This window comes from Physella acuta, unplaced genomic scaffold (genome assembly GCF_028476545.2).
Source record: "Physella acuta isolate Inbredline_101_S28 unplaced genomic scaffold, ASM2847654v3 ptg000138l, whole genome shotgun sequence".
NCBI lineage: Eukaryota > Metazoa > Mollusca > Gastropoda > Physidae > Physella > Physella acuta.
The window spans coordinates 1,216-15,015 of record NW_026731657.1 but is presented as its reverse complement, the minus strand read 5'-3'; the positions used below and the strand labels follow the sequence as shown (position 1 = coordinate 15,015).

The following is a 13,800-nucleotide window of genomic DNA, read 5'->3' as shown; positions in this document are numbered from 1 at the left end:
CCTCTGCTACCACCACACACAACACCCCTCCACCTAACACACCCCGACATACACCATGCACACCCCACGCCAAAAACAAACACACTCGGCATATACCCAAAACTTACATGCACCCACATCTCCAACACACACAAACCACACCAGCACACACAATACACACACACACACATCTACATTAAAAACAATTTAAATTATATCATCACACTCACACACTCACACACTCACACACTCACACACTCACACACTCACACACTCACACACTCACACACTCACACACTCACACACTCACACACTCACACACTCACACACTCACACACTCACACACTCACACACTCACACACTCACACACTCACACACTCACACACTCACACACTCACACACTCACACACTCACACACTCACACACTCACACACTCACACACTCACACACTCACACACTCACACACTCACACACTCACACACTCACACACTCACACACTCACACACTCACACACTCACACACTCACACACTCACACACTCACACACTCACACACACACACACCAATCTGCTATCAGCTTTCTGCACATGCACAGGCTATTGTTGTTCCTGCTTTGCTGACGTCTTGTGCTTCCCATCGGTCAAAACGTTGACGCAGACACGACAACACAAGTGGTTCTACTTCAACACGTCATGGTAGACTGGTGGTGTTGAGGTGGTGTTGGGGGGGGGGGGTGATGCTTAAGTGTAACAGATCCAGTTTCTGAGCATGCTGTTTGAAATTGGCGGGGCAGGGAGGGTGGTGGCGTGGTACGTGAGTGTACAGGGGGGTTGGTATTTGAGTTGGACAAACCCAGTTTCTGACCATGCTGTTTGAAATGGGCGGGGCAGAGGGAGGAGGCGTGGTACTTGAGTTGAACAGAAACAATTCCTGACCACGGTGTTTTAAAAAAGGGGCGGAGCATGGGAGGGCGTGTCACAAGCATATTAACAGACCCAGTTTTAAAACATCGGTGTTTTAAATTTTTGGGGCAGACCCAACAGGGGATGGAGGCGTGGCTAAGTATGCATGACCCAGTTTCTGTACGTGAAGTTGGGCTGGGGGGGGGGGGGGGGTACTTGAGAATAATAGACCCAGTTTCTGACCGGACTGTTTTAAATAGATGGGGCAGAGGGGTCGAAATAGGGGGGGAGGGGGGGGGGGGGTGACTTAAGTGTCATAGACCCAAAGTCTGACCGCAGTGTTATAATTAATGTGTTTCAGGAATGTAGAGGCTTAATGTAAAGGGCGTATAAATTGTAGAATGTATATAGGTCTAGTCAGAGGCGAAGCGAGGGGGGGGGTGCGGACCGCACCGGGTGACACCATTTAGGGGGGTGACACCCAGGCAAAAAATAGCACAATATATAGTGAAAAACTTGAGGGGGTGCAAATCGAAAGTTTGAGGGGGGGTGCAAATCGAAAATTTGAAAGTTTGTCCCCGGGAAGTGTCGCTACGCCTCTGGGTGGTGACACCTTTGAGTGCGGCACCGGGTGACACCCGACCTCGCTACGCCACTGGGTCTAGTATAATTTGTGACATGGCTCGTGTATTAAAGAAATTATTTATTTTGCAAGCTTTAAGTTCCATGCATTTAAAGAAACCATGCAGTTAAGATTTGTGTTATATAAATGCTTTATGTATATTTTAGTAACGCATTAAAATGATGTTTGGTTATACATTCTGTGTTTAAAAGTAAAAGTTTCCATATATATATATATATATATATATATATATATATATATATATATATATATATATATATATTTCTGTGACCTAGACATATGAAAGGATAGTGTGGTCAGCACTATGCCCATCCCACTTAACTTTCTCTAACGTAAGTTGTGTACTCATCAAAGCTGAATTAACTCGAGACTTGATGATTAGCAAACTTGCGATTTATATATTTCCAGCATATTAAAAAGCAATGAACACAAAAAGCTTGACATTTCTATCATGGGATGTAAACATGCTTTGATCCAAATATGTAGCAGCCCCGTACACTTTTTTAAAAAAATATGTTTGAATGATCTCTTCAGGGGCGTCGCGACGCGGGGATGGGAGGGGGTGCGGACCGCACCGGGTGACACCCTACCTAGCGACGCCACTGGATCTATGCTGTGCTCCTCCAGTTTCAATTGAGTCAAAGATCTAGCAGTGATTGCTATCTTCAAGTGGTTGTTTATTTTATTTTTAATCTTAAGCCTACATGCGGTTATGATGATTCACTGGGCGTGGGTTCACTGAATCATACGATGCTCTCAGCCGTCACCTTCAAACTAAGTGAAACAACTCGTTAGATCCCCTGCGGTTTGATTTTAATTGTAGTCCCTTGTAAATTAGTGAGTACAATGCAATTTAAACCAGGAGTGAGCGTACATGCACACATGCACGCACACACACACTGTATATATATATATATATATATATATATATAGAGAGAGAGAGAGAGAGAGAGAGAGAGAGAGAAAGAGAGAGAGAGAGAGAGGGAGGGAGAGAGAGAGGGGGGGGAGAAAGAGGGCGAGAATGTAGTAATCCGAATGTAGGCGTCATGGTGCTTATGTGGTGGGGGGGGGGGGGTCGGGGCGCTACGGAACACAGGAACGGCAGGGCTCCCTAGTACTCCGCGGGTATATTTTAGCCGTTGATTCAGTTAGTACAAAAGCCCCCCCCCCCCCTATGCTAGACGCCTCATCAACATACCCCATGTGCTATAAGTTATCTGTGAGAGGACTCTTAGCTCCAAAGCGCCGAGGTGCTTCCTCTTCAGTATATTAAACTAATAAATAGTTATGGCATTAATTTTTTTTTTTGCATGGTACTTTTGTACTTTTACTTTAATCGGATTATTGGCGTAATAATGCATAATGTGATACGGCAGATGCTAGAGTGAAATCCCCCCCCCCCCCAGGGAAAGCAAATGAGAGGGCGCCCAAGACAGACCTGGAGGTGGAGTCTTCTTGACGAACTGAAGACAGCATGGATGTGTTGAAAGGTTGCAATAGTAATAACCCAAGACGGGACAAATTGGAAGCTTATGGTTGAGGCCCTATGTTCTATAAAGAGAAAAGAGGACTAATTCAAGTGAAGTCAATGCATACACAATATGACTCCGTAGTCTACTAAACATAGAGAACGGAGTGGTCTAGCGGTAGAGAGCTTGACTGCTAATCCGTAAGTTCGAGTTCGAATAAGGGTTCAAGTCAGTAGACCGTCACTGAGGCCACACAATTCACGTTAGTGGAAGTACAGGCGACACTGCATAGTGATGACCACATCTCTTTATATACCACGGTCACAAACAAATGAACTCTACTTCACTTGCCCTATAGACCGTTAGGTTTGAAAGGGAAGGCTACTTTTTCACTGTCAACTAGACCATTGAATGATTCCACATAGTAAGATGAGAAGAGCCAGAAGTTACCCCACCCCCACCCCTTCTCTTCACACAACTGATGGGCCCAAGGGACAGGCACTAACATAAACATCACCATAAAGAGAGATCACCCAAGCTTCACCAAACGGAGTTACCTCGCTATGTAGAGTGTTAGCAATATTTCCATAGACGACATTGAAAAGATCAGGTTACATACAAACGTGAAGGCACAGTTCACTGAACATGTCGACCTTTAGCACATGACGCACACAACTATCGGAGTTTTGTTCTTTGGATTCAGGAAAACCGATCTTGGTTTGACAGAAGCCACACCCACTTAACCAATAGACATATTGAATTGTTACCAGCGGCGTAGCGACCCATTCTGTCGCCCTGGGTAAACTTTCCATTTTGCGCCCCCCTCCCCCCCCCCCAATTTATATATATATATATATATATATATATATATATATATATATATATATATTATATATATATATATATATATATATATATATATATATATATATATATATATATATATATATATATATATATATATATATATATAGGACAAACATTGGTTAAAATATATTTTTTTATTATAATTTTTTTTTTGTCCAAGGTAGGAATGTGGTAGTATGTGTGAGTGGAAGGGGGGGGGGTATAATACCCTTCCCCGCCCACGAAGCCATGCCGGAAAGAAATTCTGCCCCGAATGTTTTAAAGGATTGATGTTGAAGCAGAAAATTCATGACTCAACTGTTCATTTGAGATAGTGAAAGTCCGCCGTTTAGAGAAAACCCCGATTTGCAGTTGGCAAAAGTTAGCAAATACTGATTCAACTGTGACACTCCAGGTTAATCTGTGTGGGATAACGGCTGCTAATATTAGTTTGATGTAAATAGTAGAGTAGATGTAGGATGAGGTTGCGGATTGCGTGTGCGGATTGCGGTCCGCTACAAACGACTCCCGACAGTAGTAGCGTCACGATTCTGAAGCCGGGTGAGGTTGCGGGTTGCGGGTTGCGATCCACTACAAGCGACACCCGAGCTAGCGATGCCACTGATCAACACACCATCAAATACCAATGTTGGTGTGTGAACTCTATTTTGCACGAGAACCTTATAAAATAGCTTTTTATTTTACGCAACGATTGCGGATTAATAACCACAGTTCGGCAGATCAAAAGAAAGACTTGGCGGACACATTGTCAGTGAAACATGAACTGATAGAATTCCCCTCTAACGTTGGCTATGTCTTGCTGTATGAAAAGCACGCAGACTAGTATTTCGTCTTCTGGAATGAAAAAAAAAATTTGCCCCGGGTGAGGATCGAACTCACGACCTTCAGATGGCTCTACGGCTTTGATTATGAGACTGACGTGCTACCTACTGCGCTACCGAGCCTTCCGTCAACTCTCATGTATATTGCTAATTTGAAACACGTTTGTAATTCACTAATCTACAATACTAATAGGCAGTTGCTATCGGAGTCAAAATAAAAGCACATGGGCCTAATTCTTTTAATAATGTAATGGTGAAGTATACATTTGTTACCGTTGGGATGAAATTTAAATATTAAAATATAAACCTAAGTCTGCTAATAAAGTACAAATTAGGTTGCCTTACCATTCATGTAAAAAGTCATTAGGAATATGATACCATACATAAGTCGCATTTGTCTGTTAAGCACATATTACATAATACCGAGCAGGGTTTCTTTAATAAATGTATCTACGCAGGGGTTGGGTTAGGGGTGGGAGTAGCCTTTAGAAAATATTGGAGGAGGGGGGGGGGTGGCGGGTGGGAGATGGGGGGTTGGGATTATTCCTTCCTAGAAACAATCACTGTTATCGATATCTTTTTTTATCTGCACATTGATCTGAAAGAGACCTGTATAGACTACTACGGACTATAAATAACCCTAACCTTGGCTTTATCACCGCCATTCTAACTTTTTTCCATGCTTACACCGCTTACCTGAAGGTGTCAGGGTGTCAGGTAACTAAGCGTGGGACAGTGTTTCTTTCAGATTTTTTTTTCTCCGGGGGGGGCGGTTCGGACATGGGCATAAGTATACATGTTCTATAATTTCTATATAAATTCTATATTGTTCGGGGGGAGAGGGGAAAGGGGTGGACGGTGGACATGCATTTCGTTCGAAGGGGGGGGGGGTAGACTTTCTGCGGGAGTGCCCCCCCCCCCCCCCCCCGAAGATACTTTGGTTGCAACTCATTTTAAGATATTGAATTCATCCAAAAAAAAGCGTTTTTGTAACGCACATGTTTTATTTTCCATTATTCATATTCTGTGTCGTGCTTATATTTGTCTTATACCTTAAGTTTTCGGTTAATGTTACTCTAAGTATTCGTTCTAGTAAAGAATATTAAGTTGAAGCCTCGTTTCCAGCGATACCAGCGAATACACAAACACATTCTTAACAGACGAGCGGTCCGATAAGATCAGTAGTACACTTCACATATGAAGGGGTGGGTGCTGTCACACTCAATGTCCCCCCACTTGTAACCATCCGACGGGTACTCCATCAGCAGGCAGTTCTGGTTGCCGCCCACGTTGTTGGGCTGCCCAGCGTGCCAGCCCCCAGCCCAGTTGATGCCGCGAGCACTTCCGGTGTCCGTCCACACGAATTGGTGTTCGCTGGCGGCGTCACTGCCGCTGGTGTAGAATCCGTGTTGGCCAACAGCGGTCAAGGCTGTCGATAGATAAACGCTTTGTTAGGATTGACGTATTTAATACATTGCATCGATGGTTAAGCCATTTACTCAAATTACTGTGGTTAGTAATGCGTATTTATTGTTATGAGTATCAGTGTTTCTTCCAGGGGAGCACTTGATATTTTCGGGGGGGGGGGGGGGGGGGGGCGGTGAATATTTTACGGGGGGGGGGACACTAGTAAAAGTCTATGTTTACTATATAAAATCCATCTCGTTCGGGAGTGGAGGGGGGGGGCAGTAGACTTTCTTCGGGTGGGGGGGCAGTAGGCTTTCTTCGGGTGGGGGGAGTAGACTTTCTTCGAGGGGGGGGGGGCAGTAGGCTTTCTTCGGGTGGGGGGCAGTAGACTTTCTTTGAGTGGGGGGGCAGTAGACTTTCTTCGAGTGGGGGGGGGGCAAAGCCCCTCGAAGAAATGCCTGGAAGAAACTCTGATTAGTATATGCGCCATATAGGCCGTTGAATTAAATTTAGCCTGCTTTTCTTTCTGGGTTTACCTTCATCCAAGCCTCCTCTGTCCGAGGAATATACTCTGATATAAATCTCTTACAACGTGTCACCAAGTTGACCAAAGATGTTTAATTACCTGGGTTAGTGATGACAAAATGCCTATTTACCTGGATCATTAGTGATGACACAAAGCTAAATTACCTGGATCATTAGTAATGACACAATGCTTAATTAGTTGGATCATTCATCATCATCATCATCACTCCTTTATGGCCCCTGGGGAGCAAAGGGCTGCAACCACACATCTCCAGCGGACTCGGTTCCTCTGATCTGTGCCCATGAGAGCCCAGCTGTTTTTGCCTCTTCCTCAACCGTTCTCTTCCATGTTTTCTTTGGCCGGCCCACCCTTCTTTTCCCCTGGGGATTCCAGTCCAATGCATGTTTTGCGATGTTTTCTTTTTCTTTTCTTAACGTGTGTCCGATCCATCCCCATTTTCGGGCCTTAATATCTTTCTCTATTGGCTGTTGCTTTAAAATTTGCCACAGGTCTTTGTTTGATATTTTGTCTGGCCATCTTATTTTGAGTATATGACGTAGGCATTTGTTTACGAACGCCTGTAGCCTATCAGTATTTGTCTTCGTAACCCTCCAGGTCTCCGAGCCATAGAGTAGCACTGCCTTAACATTTGTGTTGAAAATCCCAATTTTGCTCCGGAGTGACAGGGCCGTGGACCTCCACATCGGGCGCAGTGAGTTGAAGGCACATCTAGCCTTGTTGATAGGACATTTTATGTCCTCGTCTGCTCCCCCGTCCTTATTGATCACGCTTCCCAGATATGTGAATGTGTTTGTTTCTCGTAAATCTTCTCCATTTAGCTGTATCGGCTGGTCCTGGCTGTTATTGATTCTGATGACCAGTAATTGCATTTTACTTAATTACCTGGATCATTAATGATACCAAAATTCTTAATTACCTGGATCATTAGTGATGACATAATGCTTAATTACTTGGCTCATTAGTAATGACACAAAGCTTAATTACCTGAATCATTAGCGATGCCACAATGCTTAATTACCTGGGTCATTAGTGATGACACTGACAAGAAAATCTTGTTCCTGCTGTGTTTCGATGCTGACCAGTCCAGAGTTCGGACCTTCGCGTCGACAGAAGTCATAGGCGGCTTTCCAGGTCATGGGCGTGGCATGGAAGGTGTAGCATGACGTCACGTTGTTGATGGTGTGTTTCACGGAGCTGGCGGGGCATTTGGGGATATCTGTTTGTGGTAGGACATTGAGGTAGGACATTGAGGTAGGACATTGTAGTAGGACATTGTAGTAGGACATTGTAGTAGGACATTGTAGTAGGACATTGTGGGAGGACATTGTGGGAGGACATTGTGGGAGGACATTTAGGTAGGACATTGTGGGGGGACATTGTGGGGGGACATTGTGGGGGGGACATTTCTGAAGGATATTGTGGCAGGACATGTGGAAGGACATTGCGGTATGACATTGAGGTAGGACATTGTGGTAGGACATTGTGGTAGGACATTGAGGTAGGACATTGTAGTAGGACATTGTAGTAGGACATTGTGGTATGACATTGTAGTAGGACATTGAGGTAGGACATTGTAGTAGGACATTGTAGTATGACATTGAGGTAGGACATTGAGGTAGGACATTGAGGTAGGACATTGTGGTAGGACATTGTGGTATGACATTGAGGTAGGACATTGTAATAGGACATTGTAGTATGACATTGAGGTAGGACATTGAGGTAGGACATTGTGGTAGGACATTGTGGTAGGACATTGTGGTATGACATTGAGGTAGGACATTGTAGTAGGACATTGTAGTAGGACATTGTAGTAGGACATTGTAGTAGGACATTGTGGTATGACATTGTAGTAGGACATTGAGGTAGGACATTGTGGTATGACATTGAGGTAGGACATTGTGGTAGGACATTGTAGTAGGACATTGTAGTAGGACAATGTAGTAGGACATTGTAGTAGGACATTGTGGTATGGCATTATGAAGGCCATTCTTCTTTTCTTCTTCTTCGTTCTTAATTTTTAGTGTTGGAGGGGATCGAGCCTTATCTGCCAGAGGGTTTGAAACTCGAGACTCTATCGAATGTAACAACCATGAGCTTTTGCCGACTCGACCACGCCTCCAAGACAAGTATACGTGTCAACTGGTTATTCGCCATCTAGGGCATTGACTCCGATTTCAGCCTGCTTTTCTTTTTGGATTTGCTTCCATAGCCTTTGTCCAACCAAGAACAAACTACAATGCAGCAGTTGTTTAATTTTGGAGTTGTAGGACATTGTTGTAGGACATTGTGAAAGACCATGTACCAGTACATGGTGTTGGGACATTGTAATATGATATTGTGTTTAGACGGGGATTCGCATTCGTGCCCGACCCCCCCCCCCCCCCCTCAATCCCCCGACAGCTTCCCAAATATAATAATGTAAATTAAAAACGCTTCTATAAAAAGACTTGACCCCCGCCCCCGGAAGTGTCCACTTACTTGCGCAGGTTGTATTGTACACGTACACGTCATCGATACCGATATCAGCGGCTGTTTTGTAGTAGTTGTAGTGGTCTGTGGCGTAGTAGTTGTACTCACGGTAGGCGTTGGTGTACGCTACAAAGTCAACCTGTGAACAAATAAATAAAACGTGTACGCAATAAGGTCAAGTTTTCAAATAATGGCACTATGCATCAAAGCTAAATCTAAAAATATACCGGGTATACTTTCAAAGTCAGTTTAAAATCGTCTGAAATGAGCGCTTCAAAGTCAATGAAAGAATTAATCTAAAACATCAGCTTTTCAAGATAAACTTTAACAGAAATAGTGAGGCATAGATTCCTTGTGTTTCGTTTTCATTTTTTTTTTGACAAATACACTCTCGTATAATGTACCCTCTCACACACAGATATAACAATCAAATGACCTTGAAAGGGTTCGCAGTGTACTCGCTGTCAAGGTCAACCTGCCCCAACAGCCAATCAGCCTTCTGGTCGCCTTGCTTTGTCCACACCGGATATCCGGTACCTCCTCCAATCTATAACAGAACATTTTTTTTTTTTATGGTTGTATATACACAGGTCCCGATGCTAATAAACTTGATAAAATCAAAACTGTATAAAATAAATCAACCATATTGTAGAAATTAATCATTAAACTGATTTTAGCAGTGTGTGAACTGAAGTTTTTTGACTAATCAACAAAGGTGTTATCCGGTCTCCTGGGTGAAATGGAAAACGGATACCTCAACTGCCACTGTAATCCTAATCGTTTCTCTCTCCCTACCCCAACGTATCACCGTCACTCCATAGCATTGCCCTGTTGTTAACGCCCCCCACCCCCCCCCCTACCCATTACCTTCGTGTTATCGCCCTTTAATTCAACACCCCTAATATCCTCAGCCTCCACTTTTTCCCTTACCCTCATGTTAACTCCCCTCTACCCTCCACTGTTACCTTTACCCTGATATTAACGCTCCCCACCCCCACCACTGCTACCCTAACTCTCATGTTAACTCTATCCCACCCACCACCTCTCACAACCATTACCCTGGTATTAACCCCCCCCCCCCCCCACACACACACACACACACAACCCTTACCCTGATATTAAGGCCCCCTCTACAAACCTTTCCCTGATATTAACGCCCCCCACCACCACCACAACCCTTATCCTGATATTAAACCCCCACCTACCCCTCCCCCCCCCACACAACCCTTACCCTGATATTAAGGAACCCCACCACCACCCCCAACCCTTACCCTGATATTAAACCCACACCCCCAACCCTTACCCTGATATTAACGCCCCCCCCCCCCACCACCACCCCCAACCCATACCCTGATAATAACCCCCCACCCACAACCTTTACCCTGATATTACCCCCCTACCCCCCACCCCCCACAACCCTTACCCTGATATTGACGTCGAGTCTAACGACGTCGACTCCTCTCATAGAGTACCAGAACATGACGCAGTAGGCGTTGGCCGGCTCGAAGAGCTCACTCTCAATGTACGCCTGACGCAACACGTTGGTTGATGACGCCGCTGTTTCTCTGGATGACTCCACGCTAATGTATGTGCCTGGTACCAGTAGAGTCTTTGTTTTAGTAGAGACGTTGTTTTTAGAAGTGTTATTGTTTTAGTAAAGTCATTGTTTTAGTAGTCATTGTTTTTAGTGGAGTCATTGTTTATAGTAGATTCATTGTTTTTAGTAGTAATTAATGTTTTTGTAGATTCATTGTTTTTTTGTTTTTAGAAGAGTCATGGTTTTTAGAACATACTTTTATGTGTGCAATTGTTCGTTTTTTTTAGGGAGCAAGGGGGGGGGGGTGAAATATACGACTAGTAAATATATTTAGGGACTGGGGGTGGGAGAGTGTGTATAGAATTGAGCTGATAGAATACAAGCTGTGATAGTTAAAACTGGAAATCACGCTCTTTGGTGTGGGGGTGAGGACGGTCGTCCCTTCCATCAACTAGATATCAATACTCGCGCCTATTAGTGGAGGGATGTTAAACAGTACTCAGTCCATTATAAAAATGTTAACATTCTCTTAATTTTAAAATATGTTAATTGTTAGCAACCCATAATGTTGTGGGGATGCGATTCAGTGCTGCTATGATGTGAATGTGAACCCTCACCTGATGGTATGCCAGTGCTGTGGTCAAACCTTGGCCCAGTTTGTGACGAGTGTCCGGCATGCTCCAACGAGAACGAGGCTGTCCCCGTTAGACGCTTGTACCCACAATCCTCCACTGTGTTGAAGCCGCAGTACCACAGGTTGACGTCACCGCTCAAGGACGCTGGAAGCAAGATCAAGGTCATGTTAAAAAAACAAAATTAGGTGAGTCTTGGTAATCCGTATGGGACGACGTGGCCTAGTGGTGGAGCGCTAGACTGCTAACCCGATAGTTTGGAGTTCGTATCCGGGTTCGAGTTAGCGGAACGTCCTTGAGTCTAAAGAGGAATCTTTACTTTGTTTACGTAACTTGGTAATCGGGATTATCTATAGGTTGAGTACACCTTACCTACCATTAATTGTAATACCACGTCATCCACTACAGTAATGTTGTTTTCATTCGTTTTGTTTCCTTGACAACGCACCTAGCCAATAGACGTGTACCTTATAAAGCTCTAACGATTCGACAATCTATCGAGAGTTGTGGATTTATTGGGGGTTATTTATATGGACGGGGTCGTCAATTTGAAAACTTGACCTGTGTCTGCCTTCTGATTTCCGTTTAGAGTCTAGTTTGAATTTAGGTGGGCAGGGGAGTTATTCCTATATATTTGATACGCTAATCGTATCCACACTCACGTTTTACCTGAACTAATGTCTTTAAAATATTGGTGGCGGGACAAAGTAGCTAAGTAGCTAACATAGACAAATGGAGAAGGACAAAGCAGGAGCCCATGATAGTACACATAAGAAGGGGAATGTGGCGCTGCGTGGTAAACACACTGCAAAAGTCTCAATCCAATGTGACATGCCAAGCTCTTGAGTGGAACCCCCAGGGAAAGCGGAAGAGAAGGAATCCAAGGCAGACCTGGAGGCAGAGTCTTCTTGACGAACTGAAAACAGCAGGATGTGTTGGGAGGTTGCAGAATCTACAGTCGGGGACAGGACACATTTGTAAAGAAGATTAAGTCAAGGCATAAACACAAAACGACTTCATAGTCTACTAGACCATGGGATGTTTGCGCATAGGAAATCAAAGCACAAAGCTGGGCCAATAAGATAAGGAGAGCCAGAAGTTACCCATGTATCAGTCAAGTGGAATCAACCCAATGAATTTACATAGGCTTTTCGTATACACATTCACGTTTCACTCTTGCGATTTTTTGCAAATATATTTTTGTCAATCTACAAGCTTTAGTTCAGCTTAGACTTGTTGATTAGTCACTCTCAAAACGTATTTCAATGTTAAAGATTAGAACATGTCACTCACGTAAAAAAAAAAAATTATAACAATTTTATTTAGCGCTGTATCGCAGCATCTCATGACGGGTGCGCGAATAAAAATAAACGAGATTTATTTACAATTTTAGAAATACATTTGTTTATACGCCAAAAAAATAAATGCCCCGGGTGAGGATCGAACTCACGACCTTCAGATTACTCTGCGTATTGGATTATGAGACTGACGCGCTAACCTACTGCGCTACCGAGGCTTGCATCCATTTCACCTCTATTTCAAATAAAAACATGCTTTAGGATTCTTGTTGACACCAATATAATCATTACTAAAACTAGATCTCAATACCACAGACGGTAATATAGTGTGTATTCCGCCTCAGAATACGGTTTAGTTTGGGCTATAAGACGTCTTTTTAACCGTGGAACATTTTCTAAAATAATCATAGTGGAGTTAATGCGCCTAGTGTCGTCTATATTTGTACAGAAAAATATGCATTGGGGGTGTGTGTGTGGGGGGGGGGGGGGTGAGACATTATTGAATACAGTCGGCCGTCTTATGCGAAGAAAAATACCTGTCTTGATTAGCTTTAAACTAGTATATTAATAAGTGAAATGCATGTTCTACGAATCAAACAATATTTTACCTGTCCCCATTTTTTAAATAATATGAAGTACCGTGTCTCCAATATTTCCAGGAAAAGGACAGTAACAGATGCCCCATTCCCCCATATTTTCAGTATACTATTATGTGTCCAAACCCCCCCCCCTCCCCTGATATATTTCCAGGAAGAAGGACAGTACCAGGTGTCACCTTCTCTCACCCCCCCCCCAGAGGCGTAGCGACCCTTCCCGGCGCCCGGGGCGAACTTTCAATTTGGCGCCCCCCCCCCCCCCGCTTATATATATATATATATATATATATATATATATATATATATATATATATATATATAATATATATATATATATAAATACATGTGTGTGTGTGTATAATTATGTGTGTGTGATAGTGTGTTTATATATGAGCTTGTGTGTGGGGTAAGAGTGTATTTGTGTGTGTAAGCGTGTGTGTAAGCGTGTATGCTACAGTCCGGACAAGGTTTAATAATTACATTGTATGATTTTCATTCCTTAAAACTTTACGACAATTTAATTCCCATTAAGATGCGTTTAACTTTTTTGCGAAAGATTAGTAATGTCAGAAAAAAAAATAAGCCTGATCTGTGTTAGAGGGTAGTTTGTAGCTAACGCTAATATGTTTAGACC

At 43.4% G+C, this 13,800-nt stretch overlaps 1 protein-coding gene and 2 non-coding genes across 3 annotated transcripts; all 3 read right to left on the bottom strand.

Moving 5' to 3' along the window:
* Nucleotides 1-4,713: 4,713 nt before the first annotated feature.
* Nucleotides 4,714-4,803, bottom strand: Trnam-cau (transfer RNA methionine (anticodon CAU)). The gene is given in 2 exon segments: nt 4,714-4,749; nt 4,767-4,803. It is a non-coding gene; the product is annotated as a tRNA-Met (tRNA).
* Nucleotides 4,804-5,670: 867 nt separating this feature from the next.
* LOC131935231 (MAM and LDL-receptor class A domain-containing protein 1-like) lies at nt 5,671-12,379 on the bottom strand. Its single transcript, XM_059291601.1, has 8 exons — nt 12,376-12,379; nt 11,997-12,224; nt 11,258-11,419; nt 10,527-10,696; nt 9,540-9,650; nt 9,113-9,242; nt 7,653-7,850; nt 5,671-6,109 (listed from the first exon to the last, which is right to left on the bottom strand). Exons 1-8 carry the CDS (start codon nt 12,377-12,379, stop codon nt 5,859-5,861), a joined length of 1,254 nt encoding a protein of 417 aa, XP_059147584.1. The 3' UTR covers nt 5,671-5,858.
* A 318-nt stretch (nt 12,380-12,697) lies between these two features.
* Trnam-cau (transfer RNA methionine (anticodon CAU)) lies at nt 12,698-12,788 on the bottom strand. The gene is given in 2 exon segments: nt 12,698-12,733; nt 12,751-12,788. It is a non-coding gene; the product is annotated as a tRNA-Met (tRNA).
* Between the last annotated feature and the right edge of the window lie 1,012 nt (nt 12,789-13,800).